Source organism: Anomalospiza imberbis, chromosome 25 (genome assembly GCF_031753505.1).
Source record: "Anomalospiza imberbis isolate Cuckoo-Finch-1a 21T00152 chromosome 25, ASM3175350v1, whole genome shotgun sequence".
In the NCBI taxonomy this organism is placed as follows: Eukaryota; Metazoa; Chordata; class Aves; order Passeriformes; family Viduidae; genus Anomalospiza; species Anomalospiza imberbis.
Window position 1 is genome coordinate 6,516,572 of NC_089705.1, and position 24,644 is coordinate 6,541,215.

Below are 24,644 nucleotides of genomic sequence, written 5' to 3' on the forward strand. Positions count from 1 at the left end.
GGGCAGGATGGGAACCGGGCAGGATGGGAACCGGGCAGGACGGGAACCGGGCAGGACGGGGACCGGGCAGGATGGGAACCGGGCAGGATGGGAACCGGGCAGGACGGGCACCGGGCAGGACGGGCACCGGGCAGGACGGGAACCGGGCAGGACGGGCACCGGGCAGGACGGGCACCGGGCAGGACGGGAACCGGGCAGGACGGGCACCGGGCAGGACGGGCACCGGGCAGGACGGGAACCGGGCAGGACGGGAACCGGGCAGGACGGGCACCGGGCAGGACGGGAACCGGGCAGGACGGGAACCGGGCAGGACGGGGACCGGGCAGGACGGGAACCGGGCAGGACGGGGACCGGGCAGGACGGGGACCGGGCAGGACGGGGCCAGCCGATGCCCCGCGGTGCCCCCCGCCCGGGCAGGGCCGGACCGGACCGCCCGGCAGCTCGGTGGGGCCGGGGCCGCGCCGGTGGCTGCTCGGGGCCGGCCCCGGGGCTCGGGCAGCGGTGGCCGCGGACTGCGGCGGGGCCGGGGGGCACCGGGACCGGGCACGGCTCGGGCACCGCGGCCCCCGCGGAGCTCAGGGTGCTCCCACACGGAGCCAGCTCCGATGCGGTGGTGGGACCGCTCCCACCCGGCCAGGACGGCACTTCCCGGCCCCGCTGCTCTTCCCGGGGGGGCCAGCCCCGACCCCCGAGCCCCCTTTTCCATTCCTGCTGCTGTTGGATTTTTCCCGAGCCGCATCTGCTCCGCGCTCCCAGCCCGGGGCTCTTGAACTTCAGTCCCCAGCAGCCACAGAGGTCGCTTCTGAGCTCCACGCGAAGCCTTTTTTTCATTAATTATTTATTTTCCCCCAACTCAGGCTCTCCCTCCCTCATGGCCGGAGTGGAAAAGCACGTTTAAATCCCGAACTCGGCTTTCCCACGTGGTGTCTCGCTGAGCTGCTGTCACAGCCACGCCGCGCTCTCACAGGGCACCGGAGCTTCTCCCCTGCCCTGCCGGGAAGGCACAAGGTGATGAACATTTTAAATCAAACCGTATTTTCAGGACACCTAACTAAACCCCAGACTTGCGCTGAAAAATCTGCTCGCCTCGTGATCAGGCTCCTGCTTTTTAATTCCACCTGGACCGAGTGTACAAATAATGAGGGGATTAGTTCTGCTCCCCCTTCCTGGGTGCCTGCTAAAGAGATGGATGTTTGTCAGCGATTTGGGGGTTAATTCAAACAAGTTTAATTCACGTTCTGGGTCTGCATACACGCAAAGAGCACGAGTGGTTTGGGGCGAAGGCTTAGCAGTGCGTGCAGGGGGACAAAACCAATTGTGGATGTGAATATGGGATGTACTGGATAAGCATTAAATCGAGGGGGGCTGGGTTTTAGGTGACTTTTCACCCCATTCCGAGATCATGGTCACAATGCAGCGTTTCAACAGTCACTGGGCAGAAAGGGACGCAGAGGGGAGGCAGGGCAGTACCCCAAATTGTATCTGGGCTTCAGACTGCGCTGCAATCTCTAAGGGAGGGTATGCCCAACCTTCAATGATTCAGTTCAAACAGGCCTAGAGCACGCCACATTTTTAAGGCCTTTTCCCTGGTGTCTCTAGGAGGCAGCCTTCATCGAGCGAGGAGAGCGAATCTTGGCAAAAAGAGCACCGAAGGATGTGAACCCCTTGGAAAATTCCACTTCCTGCCCAGCACTGCGTGTCCTTGGGTCTCTCACTCATTCCCATGCACTTAACGAGGGATTTGTGCCTCAGGCTACCACACCAAGTTTCTAAATAAATGCCGCGCACACCCGAGCGCGGTGCTCTGCAGTTAATCTCAGCCCAGCACCAGCTCTCTCTCCTCTCTTCCTACTTCCCTCCATTTTATTTCTCCGCTGTTTTTTCTCTCCAGCACGCTCCAACTCTCTCTCCTGCTGAACTTGCCGGGAACAAAAGGCTCCGTTCCCGATCCAGCCCGCAGTTGCCGTGAGAAACTTCCTCGCCAGCGCTGTCTGTCGCTCCGCTCTCCCTCCCTCGCTCCCTCCCTGCCTCGGGAAAATGGCAGTGCGAGAGCTTGATGAAAAGGGGGAAAAAAACCCTTCTTTCTCCGCGCCTGCCTCTCCCGCAGCACCCCCCCTCCCCAGTCGTGACGCCTGAACTCAAACTTCTCTAAAAATACACTTTAGGAGGGTAGATTTTCACGGGAGGGGATGTGTTTTTTACACCCCACTGAAAAGAGGTGCCGGGGTGGGGGAAAGGCCGAGGGACAGCTTTTTCCAGACAGGAGAACCTGCTGCTGACCCCTCCCGCACGGCATCGCCGGGTCCCAAGGATTTGGAACACAATAAGTTTTCCTTCAGTGGGAAAATCCAGGCCCAGAGTTCAGATCTTTCTCTTTTTGCAGATTTTAAAGCCTTTTTTTCCCCCTTTTTTTTAACTCTTCACAGTGGGGTTCGCAGCAGAACACGGTCGCTCTGCCAACCCACCCGAGAGCTCCCAAATCTGGTGGGATTCAGGGAAAACAGACGGTTGGCTCCGGATCCAGTGCAGGGGTTTTAGCAAACTCCGGTCCGCGTTTTGATTTTCTTTTTTGCCCTTTTTTTTTTTTTTTTTTTAGTAGATTTACTCTTCCTTCCCCGAGCGCACCGGAGCGCTGCTGTCCGAGGGCAGCCGGGGTGCACCCCCGCGTATACCGAATAAACGGGGTTCGTCTTCCCCCGCGCTTCACTATTGTTTTCTTCCCCTTCCCGATATCCCCCAATTTCCCCTGGAATTACTAAATTCCACCCCCACCCTTACTTTCGCTGCGCTGGGGTGAGCGCTGCTCTCCTCGCTCAGCCCCCCAGTCCGCACACATGTGCCCCCAAAACTTGCGCTGTCCCACTTTCCTCCCCGCTGGGGTGGCTCGGTGCGGGCCGGGGGCGCGGGGCTTGGGACACGCGTGGCACCAGCCCCGGCTGCCCCCGGCCCGCGGGGGTCGCGCAGGATGCGCGGGGGCTGCGCTCCCGCGTCCCTTCCCCTCCGCAAACTCCGCTTCGCTTTTTCCTCCTCCTCGCCAGTGCTGCTAAAATAATGCATTTCCTCGAGTCAGGCCGAGTCCACTTTCCTGCCTTAAAATGCATCCAAAGTTTCGCAGATCGCTGTCAGATGTCACCAGCGGGCTCTCGCGGGGCGGCCGAGCCGGGACTCGCTCCCTGCCCGGGGGAACCTGGCGTGGGAAGCAGCAAAACCCCTGGAAAATCCACGCCTGCCTTTGAGCTGCTGCATTCAGCAAAGGGACAGAGTTACCTTCGCCTGGCACTCACAGCGCAGAGCCATTGTGTCTCCCCAGAAAGCGAGATTATACAATATTTTAGCATTATGTTGAAGTGGAGGAGTTGAGTGTTGTCTCGCATGATGCCCAGCAAACAAATAATTCAAATATCATCAATCTTAGTGGTGATGGAGCCACAAGGAGAGTGCTTAACCCAGATGCAGCAGCAGCTAAAGCACTGCAAGGAATAGGCTGGGCAAATATAAACACATTGAAAGGAAATGTGATTTTCTTTAGCAAAAAGCCTGTAAGAGAAGCTGAGGCACAGCCAACAACCCTCCCGGCTCCGTTCCATCTTTTGCAGGGCGCCCCATGGATCATAATAGATGGGTCTCTTGTTCTCGGGTCCAGCGGGCACATCCCGCACGCCGTGCCTCTCGGTGCGGGGGAAGAGCATCCTTCCCCACACAGCTCCGTCCATTGCTCCCCTCGCTCTGCCCTGCTTGCGCTCCGTCAGACTTTATCTCGGGAGCTGCAGCCGGCTCCGGCAGCCGGATCCAGTCCGTGTTTGTAGCCAGGGAAAGGCTGGATAATGATAACTTGTGTGTGCGAGCTGAGCCGAGGCAGCGCTGACTTTAGTCCGGTTTCCATGTCAACGATTCAGTCCATATTTGCCATCACACAGTTGGCAGAGCCCGATTTTTTTTTTTTTTCGTGGAGGGGGGAGACTACTCCTGTTTCTAGTACTCTAATCTAGACCAGGTTTCCTAAACTGCCTTAGTGCTGGGTTAAATGGCACGGCCACCTTCATGAAGGAGACTTCCAGTCAGGAGGAGCCAGCGCGGTGGCGGTGGCCTGCAGTGCCATGTGAGCGCTGGTTCCCAGCCTATCTGAGAGCCAGGAGCCGGGCCGGGCTGAGCGAGGCGTGCTCGGCTCCTGGGGACACCGGGAAGGGAGCACGGCCGCCGCTGCCGAGCAGGGATGGCTCCGCCTGGGAAAAGTGAGGATGTGCCGCAGGGAAAAGTCGCTGCCGGTCCCGTGGATGGCCGCGACATCCCGGGACGGCGGGAGGATTTTCAGCTCTTAGGTGGCAATGTTGTTAAGAACTGTGCTGTCATCTGCTTCCCAGTCCTCATGGCTGGGAATTCACTGAGTGCCTCAGTACTGAGTAAAGTGCCAGGGCCTCATTGATGAGGCGTATTCCAAAATCTGCTGCAGCTTTCACAAACATTTGGTAAAGTGAGTGTCTCCTCATTGTGTGGGTGGCTGGGGAATCCAGGCTGCTTTTCACATTACTATCAACACCGGGTTTCATAGTCTGACATAGTGCTCCTTGGAGGAGGTTCCAGAAGACGGACACAGGTAGAGAGGTGTGAGCTCGGGATCTTTGCCTGGATGCACCCGAGCTGCTTCCCAGGCTGCTGGAGCGAAGTGGTTAAACTTCTGGTGATGCTCAGTGAGATGGTGGGGCTTTGCTCCCTGAAGCAGACCTATCTTTGGGGCTGGACAGGTGGGTGCTTGAGATGGTTCTGGGATAAAATGGCAGAATTCTCTCCAGTTTGTGCTTTTTAAAGTTTAGTGCCAATGAACACCCAAGGAAGGGTGTTTTGGTGCTGTGGGGCACCATGGACATTAATAGAACGCCGGGCTTCACTTCTGAGAGTCCAGCCTGACACTGGAGGAGTTTTCCCCCTCTTCTCCTTTGTCTTTCCAGAACCCAGGAATTCATCAAATAACTCCTTTGTTAAGAGGATGTATATAAATTTTTGTTCTAGTACATTCCACAGTTTCCAAACTCTTCTGAAGAAGAATATGTTGGTGTTTTTCCTTCTCTGGGATCCACACACATCTCACTAAAGCCACAGGGCCTCCTGTGTGAGATTTCAGCATTGTACTGGGGCTCCAACCCTTGAGAAGGCCTTGAGTACTATCATAATACCAGTATCATCATTTATTACCCATTTTTTCCTAATAGTTTTTTTATAGCGGAGGAGAAAGGCTGACCTGCCAATTTGCTGGATGGAATCTGCTCCATGTTGCACAGTCAACTGTGCAGGCTGAGAAATGGCAAAGGTGCTTTGTTTGGAGCCTGAGGGGCAGTTTGTTGCTCTAGAAAACACTTAGAATTTTGCTGTTTATCACCATATCCCACCTCCCCTCCCACTTTCCATCTTTGGAACAACCCCTTTGTTCTGCCACCTGCACTCTAGATGATAAGTATTTCATATTATAAGTTTTATAATGGGTGTGAGGGCTGAGCTGCTGTCAGTAGACACTGACACCTTCACCTGATCCCCAGCAGGCACACGGTGCTGGCAGGGACCCAGTCCTGCTGCCCAAGGTTTCTCCTCCTGCGCTGGACTCGCGTTTGCTCGCTCCCCGTGGGATTCCTTGCGGTGTGTCCCGCTGGGTGCTGGGCTGGGGCCAAGCCCTGTTTGTTGTCACTGCACAGAGGTCACTTCTGCCACATTATCTGTTCTGTGGTGATGTACTAAAATGGCAGCCTCAGACCTCAGAGTATCTTTTGGCTCCCCACCTACTGTTTTCTGATGTTTTCTCTCATCTGAAAGTTGTATTTACTTCAACTTCACTTTTCTAAGTATTTCCATATTCCAGAGGAGCACCAGAATGTGGGACCCAGGCCTAACCCACACCATGCCTGCCATTTTTACCAGACATCCGTGTCCATCTGTGGTGTTCACAACCCAAATAACTCATCTTCTTGTCCCTCCCGTGCCCTGCTGCAGCCCTGCACCCTCTGAAGTTAAACAGGCAGGTTCAGACCCCGCTGGCACAGGCCAGGCTATGTCCAGGTGCATTGCTCTTCTCCCTCCTCCCGCTCTGCCAAGGCCCCGGGATGGAGGAGGAGGCGGGAATCTGGGTCTGAAAGGGTTGCAGAAGAGCATGGCCCAATTCCCAGTTCACCTCTTGACAGCCGGGGAGCTCCAGCACGGCGCTGGGCTCTGACTGCCAGCGCATCCTGTCCCGCTGCCCAACGCGTTGTGTCTAGATGCGCTCAGGTGGTTTTGGATCTGGGAATTCCTGGTTCCGTGCCCACCGCCCTCGCCTTGGCAGGAGCGGGGAGCCGGACTTTCTTGGATTGTCCGCGCGTGCAGTCACAGCCCTGGCGCGCCGCCAACGCCTTTTCCAGAGGGACACGGCCAAGCGGAGAGGAAATGACAACCGCTAACAGTTCGCAGAGGGCTTAATTCTAAATGGAATTTCTAGGGACAAAGAAGAGGCGCTTCGGTAACCCACGGGCAGAAACCCCGGGGCCGGCGGCCGCCGAGCGGCCAGCACGCCCCCGGAGGGCTCCGGCCGCGGGACATCGCCCGCTGCCCCCGGGGATCGCCCCGGGCGGCTCCGGCCGCGGCGGGGGAGCGCTGCCCCCCGGCCCCCGGCTCCGCCGATCCGCCGCGGGTTTTGCGGGCGGCAGCTCCGCGCCGGCGGCGGCCGGGGCCGGCCCGCTCCTCCTTTGTGACGGGGGGGAGGCTCCGCTCCGGGCCGGGCTGCGCTCCGCTCCGGGTTTGGCAGGCGGCCGCGGCGCTGGGTAAAATGGCAGCGCTGAGCCTCGTGTCGGACTGAGCCCGCTCGGCCGAGCAGAGTCGGAGCTCGCCCAGCCCGGCCCCGCCGCCGCTCGGCCCCGCTCCGGGGACGGCGCCCGCCCGCCCGCCGTGTCCCCCCTCCCTCCCTCCCGCCTCTCCCGCACCGGGAGCCCCGTCCCGGGTCCCCCCCCACCCCCCCTTTCCTCCTCCTTCCCCCCCACTCCCTCCTCCTCCCCTTTCTCCGCCGGCTGCAACCGAGGAGGTACAGCGGGGCCAGGCCCCGGGAAGCCCAGCCCAGCGGAGCCCTCCCCGCCTCGCCGAGCAGGCCGGGGGGGAATGAGCCCCCGCTGCCCTGAAGAGCCGCCCGCCGCCGCCTGAGCGGGGAGAGCAGAGCAGCGAGGCCTCACGCCGGCCGGCCAGGCAGGGAGCAGCTCGGGGGGACCGGTCCGGGGGGGTGGCCGGGCGGGGAGGGGGGGGATCATGGCCGCTCAGGTCGCCCCCGCCGCCGCCAGCAGCCTGGGCGCCCCGGCTCCATCCGAGCTGAAGAAAGCGGAGGCGCAGCAGCGGGATTGTCCCCCGGAGGAGGCGGGGGGTGAGGCGGCGGCGGCGGAGCGCGGCGAGAAGCAGGCGGAGAGCGAAGGCCCGTCGGGGAAGGAGCTGCAGGACGGGGCCGAGAGCAACGGAGGGGGCGCAGGGGCCGAGTCCGACCTGAAGAGCTCGAACGGGAACCCGGGCCCCAGGCCCGCCGCCGCCGCCACCCTGAACAATAACCTCCCGGAGCCGCCCGGTGGCGGCGGCGGCGGCGGCGGCAGCGACGGGGTGGGGGCGCCGCAGCCGCCGCCGCAGCAGCAGCCGCCCCCTTCCCACCCGGCCGCCTTGCCCCCGCCAGCCTACGGCTTCGGGCAGCCCTACGGCCGGGGCGCCGCCGCTGCCTTCCACCAACATGGCGGACAACAAAGCCCTGGCATGGCAGCGCTGCAGAGCGGGGGCCTGGAGCAGAACTACCCGGGGCCGGCGGGAGCCCCCGCGGGGCCGCCCCCTCCGCAGAACTCGCACGGCGCCGGGGCCGAGCACGGCTTCCCCAACCACCAGTACAACTCCTACTACGCGGCCGGGCGCAGCGCCGGCTCCTACCCGCCTCCCCCCCAGGCCTACGCCCTGGGCTCCCCCCGGGGCTCCGCGCCGCCGGCCGCCAAGTCCCCCGCGGCCGCCGCCGCCGCCTTCCAGCAGCAGCAGCAGCAGCGCTTCGGGGTCATGGGTCCCTCGGCCGCCGGCGGCGCGGGAGGAGGGGGCACCACCCCGCAGCCCACGGCCACCCCCACCCTGAACCAGCTCCTCACCTCCCCCAGCTCCGCCCGCGCCTACCAGGGGTACCCCGGGGGCGACTATAGCGCCGGGCCGCAGGACGGGGCGGCCGCCGCCGCCAAGGGCGCCGCCGACATGGTCTCGCAGTACGGCGGGGGCAGCGGCCAGGGCTGGGCAGCGGCCGGCGGGGCCCCGCCGAGGAGCCACCACGCGCCCATGAGCCCCGGGAGCAGCGGCGGCGGGGGACAGAGCCTCGGCAGGAGCCAGCAGGTACCGGCCGGGCCGCGCGGGACGGGACGGGCCGGGCCGGGGGGGGGGGGTGGCCGGGCTCGGGGCCGGGCGGGGGGCGCGGGGCTCGGGGGGCTCGGGGTGGCGGCGGCGGCTCTCCCGCGGGTTCCCCCCGCCGGGCCGGCGCTGCCGGGCGCTGCCATTGTCTGTGCTGCTCGCTCGCTCTAAAATGGCTGCCTCGCCGCCTTCCCTTCCTCCTCCTCCCCGGCCTTTGTGCGGGGCTCCCGGGCCGCCGCCGCCGGGCTCCCCGCCGCCCCGGGGGGGCTCTGCCGGGGGGCCGCGGGTCGGGGCGGGCGGCGAGGGCCCGGCGGGGCCCGGGCGCGGGGGGCCGGGGCGGCGAAGGGCGCGCCCGGGACAACGCGCGGCCCCGGCAGCGCCGCCGCCTTCCCGCGGCCCCGCGACCCCCGGCGCCGCCCCGGGGGGGTCCCGCGGCCCGCGGCGGGGTCCGGCGGGGCGGGCAGGGCCGCGAGGGGCCGGCGGGGCCGCGGGGCCCGCGGGAAGGGCGGAGGGGCCGCGGGCCGGGGCGGGAGCGCCGGCGGGGAGCTGGGCGATGGGAGCAGCGAGTGCGGATCGCTTGGGTTTGGGATTTGAATTATGGAGGTAAAATCCTTCTGTCAAAGCCAGGAGACAGTTGGTCTTAGGTTGACATCCCATCTGTGATCTGATTGGCTCCCCATCCCCTGCTCTTGGCCATTTATAATTGCCTCTGATGTAATGGTACAACCATCCTGATGAGCTCATAAACTTCCACACTCGCCTCCTCGCCAGCCCCGGGACGGGGCAGCCCCGCGCCCCTCTCCGCATCCCCCGGCGTGACCTTGAGCCCCGCATCCCTCTGCCCCGTGCCCCGGCCTGAACGAGAGGCGAGGGCACGTTGTTTGTACCTTGGGTTTATTTTCCTTGTGATGTTGGATTCAGCCTGCAATAGAGTCTGTGTTGTCGGAACGGTGGCAGGGCTGCTCCGCACAATGGGCTTGCTGTTTATTTTGGTTATGTGACTTTCCCCTTGGTATAAATGATTTCTTTGATGGATCTGAGGATGCGTTTGTTCCTGCCTGGTTTTGGCCCTTTTCAGAACTGGGGCTGTTTGGGTTCTTTATTAGATGGGAGCATGTGGGGGGTTCTGGGGTGTGTTACAGCCTAAAGAAGGAAAAAAAAAAATCCCCAAACAACCAAACAATCAGAACCAAACTTGTGGCCAAAATGCTGAAATTGGTCGGTTACCAAGAATTATCAATTTACATTCAACAGAAGTGTGATACAGGAGAGGAGTCTCTAGCTCTGTGTCTTAGGGCATATTTTGACTTATTTTGAATGAGAACTGATATGTCTCCTTCCCCCCCATAAATACAGGCACTTCCTAGAGACTTCAGGTGCTGGTTGTGGTCAGGCTCAGCAGTGTCACAACTCTTCTGAGGAGTGGATCTAGGAAAAGCAAGCCTGAGGATTATCTTTATTGTTGTATGTGTAAAATTCCCTCTTTGCTGGAATAGGAATGGCCAGGAAACGTGCAGAGGAGAAGGCAGTACAGCATCAGACATTTTAGATACGGGGAGAAGAGGTGCTGGTATCTTTATCTGAAAGGCTCGATTAAAAGCAGGTTCCTTTCTGTGCTCAGACTCGCATCCCCAAGGCCTGTGGTGGCCTCGTGCAGGACTAAACTTGCCTTTTCATTCTGTGTGCTTTGCTTTTGGTACCGCGTAGGGTGACCTGCAGCCTCCAGAGCTTCCCTTCTTGCTGAGGACTTCTCCTGCACTGATCTGAAAACTGCTCAGCTGTGTGTCCCTTGATTGCCAAAGGCACCCTCTGCTGCAGCACCTTGAGTGATTGCATTGGCTTTTCTCTCGGGTTGGAGTTGTGCTCTCCCAGAGGGCAGATCTGCTCTGCTGGGGCTATCAAACGTCCAGTGGTGGCTGGCAGTGAGTGTTGGGGCATCCTCAGGGAAGGTTTCAGCTACTCGAGAATGCAGTCATGTGTTCCGTGGATGCAAGTACAAAGTGCTTACTTTGTAAATCCTGAAAAATCTCAACTTAGATAAAATGTGTACTAAAATATGGAGCCAGGTTGAACTTCTCAGGTGTTTCCCTGCAGTTTGCTTCTGTCAGAGTTCTGGTACAAATTTGTAAAATAAGCTTTTTTTTTTTTTTTTTTTGTCTTGGCAAATGAATTTCACCTAATTCCACGAGCTGCTGACACAGTGAATTAGGAATACCTGAGTAAGTAGTCCCATAAACTGGAATTATTAATGGTTTTTCTTAGAATTAGTTGGGCTTGAGGAAGGACAAATAGTAGATGTAGAAGGTAAACCAGCAACTCCGTCACCTCAAAAACCAAATGACTTTTCCCCCAACCAGTCCTTTTTGTGCCCAGGATTGTTAAACTGACAATTCCTCTTTTTCTGACGGTAAAAGAAAAGAGCAGAGGTATCTAAAGGAAAAAGCTTCCACGTGTCACCTGTGCTGCCCACAAAAGGTTGATTAATAATAATAATGCTCCAGCCCTGAATTACAGCCTCCTGTGCTGTGTACTCCTAAATTCCCTGGATTAGGAGAACTTAAAGCTTTGTGTCCGTCTTTGTCTTGCACGGCAGTGAGCAGAGCGAGTACCTCCCAGCCAGTTCCTGAGAACCCCTGGGAGAGCAGAGCAGAGCAGAGGGCAGCTCACCTGCCAGGAACCTCGCAGGGAACATCTCCAGGGCAGGCTGGGGAAGAGGATGTGGGAAGAGCACACCTGGGAATGCTGGGGGCACAGACCAGTTTGGGGTGAGAAGCAGGGTGGTGCCTGTAATCCCTCTTTAGGTACTCTTCAGGAATTCTGGGTGATGACATCAGGAGGATTTTGTCACTTTGCTCATCAGCAGAGGCCCAGTAATTTTCTGTGAAAGTTGTTTGGGTGGAATGTTGCCTGCAGTGAGAGGAGTGTGTGGCCACACCAGGGTTACACAGGGGTGGCTCCTGTGTGTAACCTTGAGGGACACTTCACCCACAGCCAGGGAACACAAGGATGCTCCGTGTTTCTGGGGACTTGGTGTTTTTTCCAGATGATCTTTCTAGCTGGGGAGCACAGAGCAGGATCAGATCAGGATGGCTGATCTGCGGTGTGTGGGATGAGAAATCCGGGCTTTGCTGTGGCAGTGACTTGTAAGGAGCCAGGCCGTGGGTCCTGGCTTTCAATTTTTCCAGCTCTCCCATGGATTTTTTTTTCCCACCTGCTTCTCCTCAGAGCATGCAGCAGCTCTTAGTAATACACCAGTTTTCCCAGGGTCTTGGTATTTAGAGGAAACTGCTTGAGAGAAAGGACTTCCCTGCCTTTAATAGATGGGATTTCTCAGGCTTTGGCTACAATGAAGTGTCTCCTGTAATGGGAGAACTCTTTGGATCACATTAAACATTGACATCTTGGATAACCTCCCCTTAGGTGCCCCAGCATCTCAAGGCCTCTGTTATAAGTTCGGTGAAAGCAGCTTAAAAATTTTATGTTAATTTAAAAAAAAAAGCTTTTGGGCCTGTTGCCATACAAAAGCTATTTTTTGTTGACTTTGATTCTGACTTTAGTAGCGAGTGAGGCATGAAAAACGTTGTTGGAAATATGGTTTTTAAACTAAATTGGCACCAAAAGGCACTGTGCTGCCAGTGAGCTGCGATGTCTTGGAATGGGAAATTGGGACCTGGCTCCTCTTGGCTCGTGGTTTTTCCTTGCTTTGCATTGTAATGTCAGGAGCCCTCGAGTTGTGTGTTGTGCAGTGGAGCTTTCCAACAAAAAGCAGAGTGGTGCATCTCCTTTTCTCTGAATGAGTGATTTTAGGGCTTGGCTGTTTAAGAAAAAGCAGGAATATTGTGCTGCTTTGATTTTTTTTTTTTTTTTTTTTGATAAAATCTTGTTAATCCTGGGGTGGACACTGGAGGTTTTGCTGCTTTATCTTTTTTAAACAGCCTGAAGTTAACCAGGAGTTGTCTGATTTTCTTAAAAGCTCTCATTTTCTCTAGTACCATCTCCCTGATGCCCAGCTTGGAGGTGTCCAGTGTTTCCAGGCAGGATGTGTGTGGGATACAGGACAGTAAAACTCAATCCTCACTCTCAGCTGGAGCTTTTCTTTTTCCCTGCCCTTATCACCACCAGTTTACTGGGAAACCCAGGACAAACCACTTGAGTGTTGTGGTGAAATGGGGTTAGCAAGGCTTGCCTACTGCTTTTTATGAAGTTTAATTGACTTGCCCTGTGAATGCTTATTTATTATCTGGGCTAGGGGAGGGTTTCTCTCTATGGTGTCTCTCTTGTAAGGATGTTGTTGGTTGCAAGACAGAAATTTGGTTTCTGAAAGATTTTATGTTTGACTTTCATGTCTTTTTTTGGGGGCTAGAATAGTAGTTTCCTGGAACTGCCCTGTTTTATTCCTTTTACTTGCTACAACTTCGATTTCCTGTTTCTGGAATCAGGAAAACTTCCTGTTTTCCCTCAACAAGCAGGCAGAATGTCTTCCCTGGTCTTAAATAATATTAGAAACTGGGCTGGGGAGAGGCAGGACAGTCAAATGTTCTGTTACAAAGCTGTGCCTGACTGTTCTCATGAGCTTGGTGTATTCATAATGCTTTGGGTTTTTTCTGTTGTCTCATTTGAGAACTCTGGTCAGTGGTTCCTGTGTTACAGATGTATCACACGTTCCGTGAGGGCTGTGCTAAAAATCCCAGCAGCTTTCCTTCAGAGAGAAAATAATGTCTAAAATTAGGCTTAATAGTGCAGCTGTTGGTTTTATCTGTTACCTCATACACAACTTTTCCACCACTTTTCTCCCTTACTCTTTTCAAGGGAATGCCACCAATTGGAAATCCATCTTTTACCCTCTGCATCTGTGCTCTGGGTAATTAAAATATGAGAGGAGAAAATGCCCTTTCCAGTTCTTACTCTGCGTATTTAAAATTCTCTGGCTAGTGAGTGTGATTTCTTCTTTGAATTGCAGCTCCTGTGTGATGGATTGCTCTGGGGAGAAGCTCATCAGCAATGCCATTGCCCAGTTCCTGATAGGAATGCTGGAAACTCTCAAGGAGGAGCAGCAGCAAAACAGAAACTTGAAGGCAGCAAACGTGGTTGGGGGGATAGAAAAAATAAACTTGTCAATATTTAGCCACTTGCTTTTTCCCTCTTGAATGGTCCTTAAACCATCAGCAAGGGTGGAAAACAACATTTCCCCTTTTGTTCTGGTGGGAGAGAAAGGAAGGATACCTTCCTGCTGGGAAAAAAATGTTTTTAAGAAGTCCTACAAAAGTTTTTTCTGTTGTGTGCTGACTGCAAAAAGTTCAGTCTTTAATTTATGCAAGGGCAGTGGGAAAACTGGACTGGATGTCTGTTAGCCAGAGCCATAAATCTCCAGCTGGAAGTGAATGACAAGTGGGATGGGAAGAAAAAAGCTGGTTTTTGGCACATTGGAACGGAGCTGCTTGGGCTGCGTCCGGTCCCTCCTGCCCGCCAGCTCCCGGGTGGCACCGGCGGAGCTCTGCTGCCTTTTTGGCTTCCCTGGGCAAGCAGGGCAGTTCCTCACCTGGAGATAAACCTGTCCTTTTGGGGGGCTCAGGAGGACCACGCTGTGCCCATCTGTTGCATCCAGGAAAAATCCAATCCCAAATGTAACATGCTCTCTGCTCTCTGGAGCTGCTGCTTTTGGTTCTTTGGTCCTGAAGTCCTGCAGGGGCTGGGTTTCTTTAGGGTTCTTTGGGTCTGAATCCTGCAGGAGCTGGGTTTCTTTAGGGTTCTTTGGGTCTGAATCCTGCAGGAGCTGGGTTTCTTTAGGGTTCTTTGGGTCTGAATCCTGCAGGAGCTGGGTTTCTTTAGGGTTCTTTGGGTCTGAAGTCCTCCAGGAGCTGGGTTTCTTTAGGGTTCTTTGGTCCTGAATCCTGCAGGAACTGGGTTTCTTTAGGGTTCTTTGGGTCTGAATCCTGCAGGAGCTGGGTTTCTTTAGGGTTCTTTGGTCCTGAAGTCCTGCAGGAGCTGGGTTTCTTTAGGGTTCTTTGGGTCTGAAGTCCTCCAGGAGCTGGGTTTCTTTAGGGTTCTTTGGTCCTGAATCCTGCAGGAGCTGGGTTTCTTTAGGGTTCTTTGGGTCTGAATCCTGCAGGAGCTGGGTTTCTTTAGGGTTCTTTGGTCCTGAAGTCCTGCAGGAGCTGGGTTTCTTTAGGGTTCTTTGGGTCTGAAGTCCTCCAGGAGCTGGGTTTCTTTAGGGTTCTTTGGTCCTGAATCCTGCAGGAGCTGGGTTTCTTTAGGGTTCTTTGGGTCTGAATCCTGCAGGAGCTGGGTTTCTTTAGGGTTCTTTGGGTCTGAAGTCCTGCAGGAGCTGGGTTTCAGGCAGCCTTTTGTTTCTCCCTGTTGAGCAGGGCTGGAAGGTGGGGTCTGAATTCCCTCGGTGACTGTTCCTCAGCTGCTGAGCTGCTGCTGGGGGAGCTTTGGAAGGGCTGAGGCTCCAGGGCTGGGAAGGGTGGGGAGGGGAATATGAATCCTCTGGGTCTCATCCTGTGCTGTGTGTGACCCCAGCCTCCCTCCCTGGTGTTAGCTGAACACACTGAGACCCTTCTGGTGGAGCTCTGTGCTGGCTGCAGCAGGAGGAGCTGCTCCTGTACCTGTTTTACCGTTCCATGTCCTAATCAGACGTGGATTAATCATGTATTAGCACATGGGTGAGGGAGGGGTTCTCACTCCTGGCCCTTCCCTGCACCCGAGCTCCCAGTGTTGTAAGCCAGCAGTTCAGTCCTGCAGCTGGAGCATTTCTGAGGGTTCTTGCGCCACATCAAGGAGAGCGTTTCCAGGTTTGCCACAGTGTCTTTCTGGAGTGTTTCTGAGTTATAAAGTGACAGCTCAGTGAGTATTTACACAACGTGGGCATGAGTTCTCTGTAGTGAAACATAAAGGATGCTGCATAATGACAGGTAAACTTAATAAAAGCTGCCTCGGAATTCCTCAGCAAATATTTCTTTTTGATTTAGGTGTTAAGAGTAAAATGTAGCTGCAGTCTAATTTCTAATCATGTTCTTTTTATTTTTTTTCTGAGAGAAAAAAAGGACAAAAGTGTATAGGATCAAATAGGGGTTATTGGTTAATTCTGTTAATAGGGTAAAGAAATATCTTTATGAGAGAGCAGAGATAGAGTGTTTATGTCTTAATTCCTATGAAATTCCCGTGAAAAATCAGTTTGTGTAAATAACTCCAAAAAAACTGCTGCTCCATTACAGTTATTGGCATTTTGTGTGATAACCAGCATGTCATTATTTCCTTAAGCCAGCTCTGGTAATTGAAACTCTTTCAAGGACAAATTCAATTGCTATTAACTTTCTTTCTTTTTCTTTTTCTTTTTTTTTTTTAAACTTGAGTAACTTTCTCTCCTGGATAATTAACATTAAGCCTAAATTGGTCCAAGAAGCTGTGGGTTAGAGGAGGGCAGTGGTTTTTGGGATCCCTGGTGCAGCTGGTGGAGCAGAGCCTGCTCCTTGTCCTGGTTTTGTGGGTGCTTGGCCATGTGGGGAGCCAAAGGGGACCAGAGGTGACTTTGTTTTGGTGGGATGTGATGGGGACATCTTGGACGTGGCTGGGAGGAAGCTGAGGCCAAAGGTGGTCCTAACTTTCTGCCACTTACGACTTTCCACCCTTAGAGATTCTGTGGCTCTTTTCTCAAAGAGAAATTCTTGAAGCTGGGAGGGCTCTGGAGTTTCCCACCCGGGGAGGATGAATGGGTTAAAGAAGTACTTTCCTCCCCTCCACTCACTTGTGAAATTTCATTCAGGTTTGACTAAGAGAAACCCTGAAAATTACCATTTCCCTTCTGATGTCAGCAGGTCCTGGCACCCTGCCTGTGAGCAGGAATGTTTGAAAACCTGGGCCCAGCCCCAGCCCTAGCTGCACCTCCGGGCTCTGGGAATGGCTCTGCTGGGGCAGGACCTCACCTTGCACCGCTCACCCTGCCCAGGACAGGGGCTCCAGCAGCATGGGCACGAGGCACAGGGAGGGAGGGAGCTGCTCTGGAAATGCCCATTCTGGTTTGGGCTGCATTGGATCATTTTGGTGAGGAGAACACGCAGTGTGGGCTGTGCTCCCTGCTGATCTCGCTGTGGCTTCCTTGCCTGCGTTGTCTGTTTGGTGGTGATGTTTTCCTTGCTGAGCAGAGGTCTGGAGGTGAGCTGGGGAGGTCACCAGGCCCCCCTGTCCTCCTCCAGAGCAGGACCAGCCACACCTGAGCGCAGACAGTGGAGCTGCCCCCGTGTCTCAGTGCTTTGCTGGACGTTAGGGAAAATACTCCAGCTCAAATCACATTAATGGAGCGTCTCTTGTCCTGGTCTCTCCAGGTGTGGAGAGCAGAGGCAAAAGTGCACACACAGAAACCTGCTCTTAAACCTGTGGCTTTGTGCCTGTTTCCTTGAGAAAAACTCTCCAGTTCTGTTGCAGAATGTCTCCCATTGCTTCCAGGTTACTGTGGGAATGCTCTCGGAGGGGTTGGACTGTCCTGCTTTGCCACCTGAACTCTGCCAGGGTCCTGGGCTCGCTCTGCTCGCTGTGGGATCCTTCCTGGAGGCTTGTTTGGAGTTTTGTACTTCATAACCGAGGCTGGATTTAAAGTCCAAATGACTGTAGGACTATGCACCCTGTGCGAGTTTAGGAGGAGAGTCTGGTATTCATTAACTCTGTGTAAATAATTAAACCAGTGCCAGGCTAGAGGTGCTCTCCCCTCAGCCCTGCTCCGTGTGAAAGGCTTTCAACAAGAGACCTTACCTCTGTGCAGGAGATCCAATGAAACGGTGGAAGTGCTGGAATTAGTTAAAACTTGATCTTCTTTTCTCTTTAAATTATCTTTGACTTTGGGGTTTGCATGGCTAATCAAGGAAAAGACTTCCCATTCAAGACCAGTTTACTGAGTGTGATCACGTGTTCCAGAAACTGCCTTGATGTGCTGTGGCTGCACGTGTTCTCTCTGCTCTGAGGACTCCTGCAGCCCTGCCCCTCGGACTGCGTGGGTGGGGAGGTGTTTTTTATTATACAGAACCCCAAACTCATTTATTTTCTGTTCTGTGGGGCACTTGTGGTGATCCCAGTGCTTTGGATCCCCAGGTAAGGTCCTGGGGCAGCTGCTGCATACAGCCAAGTTGAGCATTAATTTTTTTTAAATTGTATGTGGATAATTGGACAGTGTTTTGAGAGGAGACATTTAAGTATCAAAGTATCTCAGGGTCTTTCAGGCTATTGTAGCAGACCAGCGAGGCTTGAAGGAGGAGTTTTCGGTGTTTTGGAAGCCTTTCCCTGGCTCTGCACCCTGCAGGTGGCAGAGAGGTGCTCTAAACCATAGCTCAGAATCCAGGCCAATGCAATTCTGGATCAGAATTTCTCTCTGGGCATGGAGTTACACCTAGAACAGTTTTCACAGGATCACAGCTTGGGAGGGACCTCTGGAGATGTGCCAGCCCAAGCCCTGCGCGGGCAGGGTCACCTGGAGCAGGTGGCACAGGGACACGTCCAGGTGGGTTTGGGATGTCCCCAGAGGGAGACTCCAGGTGTCCCCGGGCAGCTGTTCCAGGGCTCTGCCCCCTCAGGGAAAGAAGTTCTTCCTCGGGTTGAGGTGGAACTTGTGTTGTATTTTCTGGCGATGGCTCTTTGTCCTGTTACTGAACAGAGCCTGGCACCATCCTCTTGAGAATTTTCTCTGGTTTCAGGAAGAATCATCTTGATGGAAATGCGGTTTCCAGCAGCCTGTGGGGAGAATGTGCCTCCCTGGAACAGGGCACACTGGTGGGGAAGGGACTTCCAGGGGGGAGTGAGAATGCTGGCATAAAACCCACCCTGACTCAGGTCATGCACTGGAGGGGAAGCAAAAGCCTGACTGGCTGCTGTGCAGGAGACACTGACAGACCAATCCTACCCCAAATTATCCTGTCTGCCTCTATTGAAAGATATTTCTGAGCCCCTTCCCTGTCCTTCCTGCTCAGTTCACAGGCCATGGTGGCGTTGCAAAAGCTGCTTTCCACGTTAATTGTGATTGATTACCCTGCAATCTGGGACAAGATTTCCTTTGAAAAGCTATATGCTGATTTGGTGTCAGGAATTAAAATCAGATGAAGTGATTAGTGTTGTATGAAACATCCCAGAGCAATCGAGTGCTCCTTGGTTTTCAGCTGTGCTCTGGCCCTTAACCCTTCCCTGCCCTCTCCTTGGAGCGAGGTGCTGAATCTGCTGCCCCTGCTCGGGTGAATAACTGAGCCGGGGCGTTGGGGAGCCAGGAGTAGTTTTGGGGAGCCTGCAGAGGCAGGTGCAGTGTGCTGCTGAGCCCCAGAGCAGGGATCTCAGGCTGTAGTGAGGACTGTGAGCGTGCTGGGGGTGCACTGTGCCGCTGCTCCCACGGAGTGAGGGGCAGGAACTGGGGAGAGCTTTGTGTCTGATCACTCTGTAAATGGCAATAAACTGTTCAGAGGTGTCACTGCTGTCAAGGTACAGTCATGGCTCATCTTCCTTTCCTCAGATGAGTTGCCTTACAGTTTCTTGTTATACCTGTTCCTGGAACCAGTGGAGACTTTGCAGCGTTGGCTGTTCCTCCTGCCCCCATGGCATTGGCACAGTTGGGAATTCTTGCATCCTCTCCCCAGCTGCCAGCACACGCTCCTCTTAACTCGCTAAGCAACTCCCCACGTTGTTCATTCTGCCTGGAAAGAAACCTGGATTTTTCTGGATGGAGTTGAAATAAAAGCCCAAGGATAGAAGCGAGTGTGGGGCAACAGAACCAGGCTTCAAAAATTATTGTAAAGAAGGCCTGGTGGGCTTGTTAAAAAAAAAAAATAGTATTTTTAAGTAACAAGGACCTTGTGTCACTCAGGATGTCTGTAGTGAACCTGGATCACAGCAGCCTTGGCTTGGTGAAGGCTCCAGGAGTGTCTTCCCTGCTGTCTGGAGCTGCCTTGGCTGCAGCTCCGAGTTTCTTGCCCACGTAGACTTTCCATCTCCCCCAGCCTCCTCTTCCCCAGCAGCCCTGCTTTGCTGGATGCAAATAGCTCGTTTGGGTGTAAATACTGGAGATTGGTTGTGGCTTTGCTGTAAAGTTACAGAGCCCATCCGCAGTAAATGCAGATGGTAACTTGTCATTACTGCAATTTTAAATATTTTTGGTTCCGTGGAACTGAAGTGGAGGCTTGAAGGTTGAATTTTAAGGCTAAAATAAGAGAAGGCTCAATAAAATCCACAAAAATAGCACCCGAATTTGTCAGCTGCTGTAATGATGAAGGAAATAATGTAACTTTTCTGTTTCCTATTAGCAAAACAAAGCTTTACTACCTTGTTTCGTGTTGGATACAAAACACAGCGGGGTCAGGAGTGATGGGAGGGGGTTTGGGATTTACTGAGTTGCTTCCTAATGAGGTGACAGCGGGGCTGGTGGCACAGTGTGTGGTGACAGCTCCTGTACCCCAGGGGTGTTTGAGGGACTCTTGGGGTAAGCAGGGATGCTTATCCCGACCTCCTGGCTGGGACAGGGCTGTGAGAGCAGCCTGGCCCATGTTGCCCCATCCCAGGGCCGGGGTGATGTCCCCTGTGGAGCTGTGAGCGTCCATCCGAGGTCTGGGAGGTGAGTGTGATGGAGCACAGGGGCTTGTGTTGGTCCAGACTGGGATTGCCTGTCTTCCACAGACTGATCCCCAGCCTCAGACTTCATGGATGATTTTGATCTTCTGTTATGCACTTTTGAATGAGTTCAGCCATTCTGCAGGAGCAGGGGAGAGGCTGAGCCGTGGCTTGGAGCAGCTGCAGGCTCCGACACGCAGCTCCTGTGGAAGCTGTGGATAAGATGGAGCTCTGGGATGAGGCACCTCCAGGAGCTGCAGCTCTCCAAGGATCAGGGTGGCTGTGTCCTCGTCCCTCGAGGTACCGTGTGTGGTAGGAGAGGTGGGGCTGTGGAGGCCTGGGGTTGTTCAGAGCCCTGAGCTGATCCCAGAGGCTCCCCGGGAATGCCCATCCCGGCGTGGGAAGGGGTCATGGGAGTCTGCCTGTCCAGTTCAGTCTGTTCAGCCACTGTTTATTCTGGTGTAAAATGAGATGAATTTGCAAAGTGATGAGATATTCAAATACAGATGGAGCTTTCAGACACACAAGTGGGTAGAAACCTGTGCTACTGCATTTTACAGATGAAGATTTATCAGGGAAGTGTTCTTAGGAAGGGACCCAGGAGGCTGTGCTGGAGGTGTCTTATCAACTCCAGAGCGTGCACCAGCACCCTCAGATTTCTGGGCAGAAAAGCCTTTTAATGGATTGATAAAACTACCTTTATTCTAGGAAGTAAACGCCAGTGAGCCCTCGCATTGGCTCTTCCTTCAGACCTCCAGTTTTGGAAAACATCCCTCGTGTTCAGTAGCAAAAGACTTCTGTCCATGAGATCAGCAGGGCTTGTTTTAAAGGAAGCAGGGGTTACAGGGAATTAGCTGGATGACTGAAGTCTGCCACAGGTTGCAGTGTCTGAATGTATTTACGGGGCATCTGGAGCCCTTTCAGGTTTTCAGCGCTGTTTGGAGCGAATATTTTGGGACTCCCTCGCTGGTGATGGGGAGCAGCTGCTCTCGTGCTCCTTGGAGGGTGACACTGAGTGTAATTCTGCTCTTCCACCCTAGCCCTTCCTCCTCCTGCTTTTTTTACGGCTTGCTCTTGGCCGGGTCCCATTGCTGTGGTACAACACGAGCTCCTTCCAGCCGGGCTGGAGCGGGAGCGCTGTAATGAGACATCCGAGCGTCTTTTTGTTGACTTGCCTCCAGTTCATTAGAGCAGAAGTAGGAGGTTGGCTAAACTTAAAGCCTGATTTAATATTCAGGAAGGAAGTTTCTTTCCATCTTAAAAGGAACAGCACCTCATTACAAGGATCACGTGTTCCCTGGGATCATCTCCCGTGGAGCTCAGGCGCAGTTTTCTTTACATCTTGGTGTTGCTTGGATTTTTGGGTGGAGTCAGCAGTGGCACTTGGGGAATCCTGGGGTGAGTTGGTTGAGTAATGTGCTTGTAAAGTGAATTGAAGCCTGACAGTGAGGGATAGAGAGCTTGTTACTTAGTTCTTTGGATAGAAGGAAATTGTATTTTAAATGTAAGTTGAAATTATTGGAGAAATTATAAATTGTACGGGGATCACACATTCTGAATAACAAGCTGCATCATCTGACCCCGACTGCCTGGGAAATGCCTGAAAGTTTCACTGGTCATCAGCTATTGCACAGTAATCATCATAATCCTTTGTTAATTTTGACTGCATTTAAGTCAGTAAATGGTGTTTGTCAGAATGACCTGCCACGGTGTAAGTAGCTGAGGTGGAGGGACAGGGAATGAGTCCTCTGGTTGTTAATGTTCAGGTGATGGGGGATCCCTTGTGCTGTTCCCAAGGGGATGTGCTCTGAGCCTGCAGACAGGAGAGGTGTCCATGAGGAACCATCGTGGTGCTTGTTGCAGACTTGGCACCTTCCCCCCCTCCAGTTTTTAATAAAATAAAAAAATAACACAACTCTGCTGGTACTTGGGCATGAACATTGTGCTGCTGTCGGGTTGTTTAGTGAGGCTTTGAGGGGTGACTCTCATCTCACTTCCCCACCACATCACCTTCTGCTGATTGACTTCTCTCAGGAATGAGATGTTCCATAATGATACATCCTGTAATCAAAACTCTGGTCAGTTTTAATCAATTAGAAGAATCTTAGTAAGAGCTGTGCTTTGGAAAGTCCTCTGAGATGTGTGGACTGGGCTCTTGCTGAGAAACGTTAATGGGTAATTACTGGATTGTGTTTAGCAGGGAGATACAGGTCACAGGATGGCTGCTGGGAGAAACTCACTCATCTTCCTTCCTCTGGTACAACTCAGGATCTGGGTTTACAGCAGATCTCCCCAAAGAAAGCGGTGTAATAAGTGATCAAGGAGGGGTTAAACATTGGGCGGAGCAGATTTTAGGTTTGCAGGAGCTCCAGACAGAAGCAGGTGGCTGAAGTAATGCAGCAAGAGTCCTGTTGTTCTGTGTTGGTGTCGTGAGCTTGTTCTGAGTCGGGGTGTTAGCAGAGGTTTAGAGGAATAGAAAGTGTCTGGGGTCAAACTCTGACCTACTGGGAAAAGTCAGAAGAAAAACCAGGCTCTTTCTGGTTGCAGAACTGAAACTGTGGAGCAGAGGTCATTTGTTTTGACAGCCAAACTTTCATCTGCATTGGCCATTGATAATGAGATGATGATACATCATCTCCTGGTTGTGTGTCCAAATCCAAGTTAGATTCTGGGATCTGTGGGGGCAAGGGAGGAGTTTTATTTTTCTGTAGCTTATGTAAAAATGGATTTGTCCTGCACGTTTCCAAGGGATGAGCATTTGTAACCCTGTACTGTATTCCAGAAGTCAAAATTTGGCACTCCAGGCTTATGGGTGTGAGTCAGAGCATCCTGCCTGCTTCCTGAATGGAGTGGGGTTCCCAAAGGGATGGGGCTGCCTTGGGGGAAGGCAAGGAGAGTCCCTGATGGGAGCTGAGCAGGGCCAGCACGGGCTTGGTGTCTGCCCTGTGTGTGCTGAGGGACTGAAGGAAACTGGTGGATTTCTCAAGTTTAAAAAGGGAGGAGAAAAGCAAAAAAGGAACTGTGCATTCTGTGATATTCTCAGAGAACAGGCTCGTTGTTTAAACTGTCCCAGCGAGGTGGTGGGTACACCTTGTGGAGTATTTATTACCATGGGTTTTCTAGATGTTTTCTTTTGGGGGCATCTTCACGCCCTGCTGGAGGATCTTTATTTTAACTTCGGCTTCCCCTGAGCCTCTTCTGTCCCCCTTTAAAAGCAGACATCCATGGGAAGAGAGGCATCGGAGCGTGACCCGGGCTATAAAAGGCAGCGAGTTCAGGCCGGGGTGTTGACCTCAGCACAGCCAGTTGCACCTTAAATAGAGCAGATGAAAGAGTTGCCCACTGGAAGGTGAGCTGTGTTTGCTCCCAAATGAGGACGGTTGTTGGTTTGTGATCATTTCCTCCGGTTGTGGATGAGTTGGAGCCACCTTTGGGGGGGATTTTGGAAGGCACAGATGGGTGTGAGACTGTCTGATGTGCAAACACGAGTGACCAGCTCGAACTGGGGTTTGCTGGAGCCTCCTTGTTGCCCCTTGGGTGCTGTTGTGTCCCCGTCCCCATTAGTTCTGCTCTGGGGCTGTTGTGGATTAGCCATGGTCGTGTTGTCGCAGGAGAGGAGCTGCTGCTCTCAGCTGTGGAATCACCACAGCCTGGCTGGTTGTGGTGGGTGCCCAGGGCTTGGTGCCAGCTCTGGGCAATGCCTCCCCGTGTTTCTCGTTGTTCATGAGCCCTGTGCTTTGTGAGCTCGTACCTTCACACGGGAAATGGAGTTTGTCTTGCTCAGGCCTTGGTGCTGCAGCAGCGTCACTCTCACAGCGCCCTTGGGACGTGGAAAAGGGACAGGGCTTGGAGGGTTTAGGACGAGGCTTTAAAGATGGGAGGTCAGATCCCCGTTCCTCTCCTACAAGACCCACTTGCTGCACTCCAGCGAGATGCCCTGGGGATGCAGTTTGGCCCTGAGCCTGTGGGATGTGTTACCCATCACTGGCGCTGCTCGGCATCGTCTCAGCCGGGCCACTTGCACCTCGCTCCGGTGGCCCCCGTTCTCCGGCCAAGCCGGGGTGGCCGGGGAGCAGCTGGCACCTCCCTCTGGGTGCTGCGGGCTCCTCTTTGTAGCCGGGCTCAGCAGGCAGACAATGGCTGCTGCCGCCGGGGTGCTCCCCATCTGTTCCCGGCCCTTTCTGGGATTCCCGGCGCGGGTCCAGCCTCGCAGGCAGCGCTCGGTGGCCGGGGATTCCGGGCGCAACCTTCCTGGCAGCAGTGGCGTGGCTTTGCTTTCATGCAGATTAGCCATGTGCTTCTCACTTGAAGGCGTTCCACAGGAAAAGACGTTTCCTGTGTTTGGTTCTGGGTGGGCGGCTCCGGCTCGGGGCTGAGCCGGGCTTGGGAGAGGGATTAGGGAGAGCGGCCCCCCCGTCCCCTTCCACCTCCAGCGCTACGTCACCACAACACAACCACACGCGCTCGTACTGTTGGTGTCATTCATTCAGTGCCAAGATTGCTTTAAAAAATTCCCTTGGCCCCAGTTCAAACAGGAGTACAGCTGGGATGTGTTAGATTTTAGGCAGTCTGCCCTCAATTTGAGATGAGTTATAAATAGCAGTGCCGACTTCCTTAACTACCACTCTCCGAGGTAAAATGCAGGTTAATGACTGTGGGAATCAATTAGGGCTTCTCTCGGTTAAACAGCCAGGAATGCT

The 24,644-nt window shown here is 54.3% G+C and overlaps 1 protein-coding gene and 1 long non-coding RNA gene across 4 annotated transcripts in view; both read left to right on the top strand.

Annotated features, from left to right (window-relative positions):
* The first annotated feature begins 872 nt into the window (after nt 1–872).
* LOC137462448 (uncharacterized) lies at nt 873–1,814 on the top strand. The gene is made up of 2 exons (XR_010993697.1): nt 873–1,008; nt 1,600–1,814. It is a non-coding gene; the product is annotated as an uncharacterized lncRNA (long non-coding RNA).
* Nucleotides 1,815–6,499: 4,685 nt separating this feature from the next.
* ARID1A (AT-rich interaction domain 1A) overlaps nt 6,500–24,644 on the top strand; it is a 55,693-nt gene continuing 37,548 nt past the window's right edge. For 2 of the 3 annotated variants that reach the window (XM_068172798.1, XM_068172801.1), the window contains exon 1: nt 6,501–8,352. In XM_068172798.1, the coding sequence (XP_068028899.1) occupies nt 7,258–8,352 (1,095 nt within the window). In that variant the 5' untranslated portion in view covers nt 6,501–7,257. Of the gene's footprint in view, nt 8,353–24,644 lie in introns of all 3 variants that reach the window. The other variant, XM_068172799.1, reaches the window with a different exon arrangement.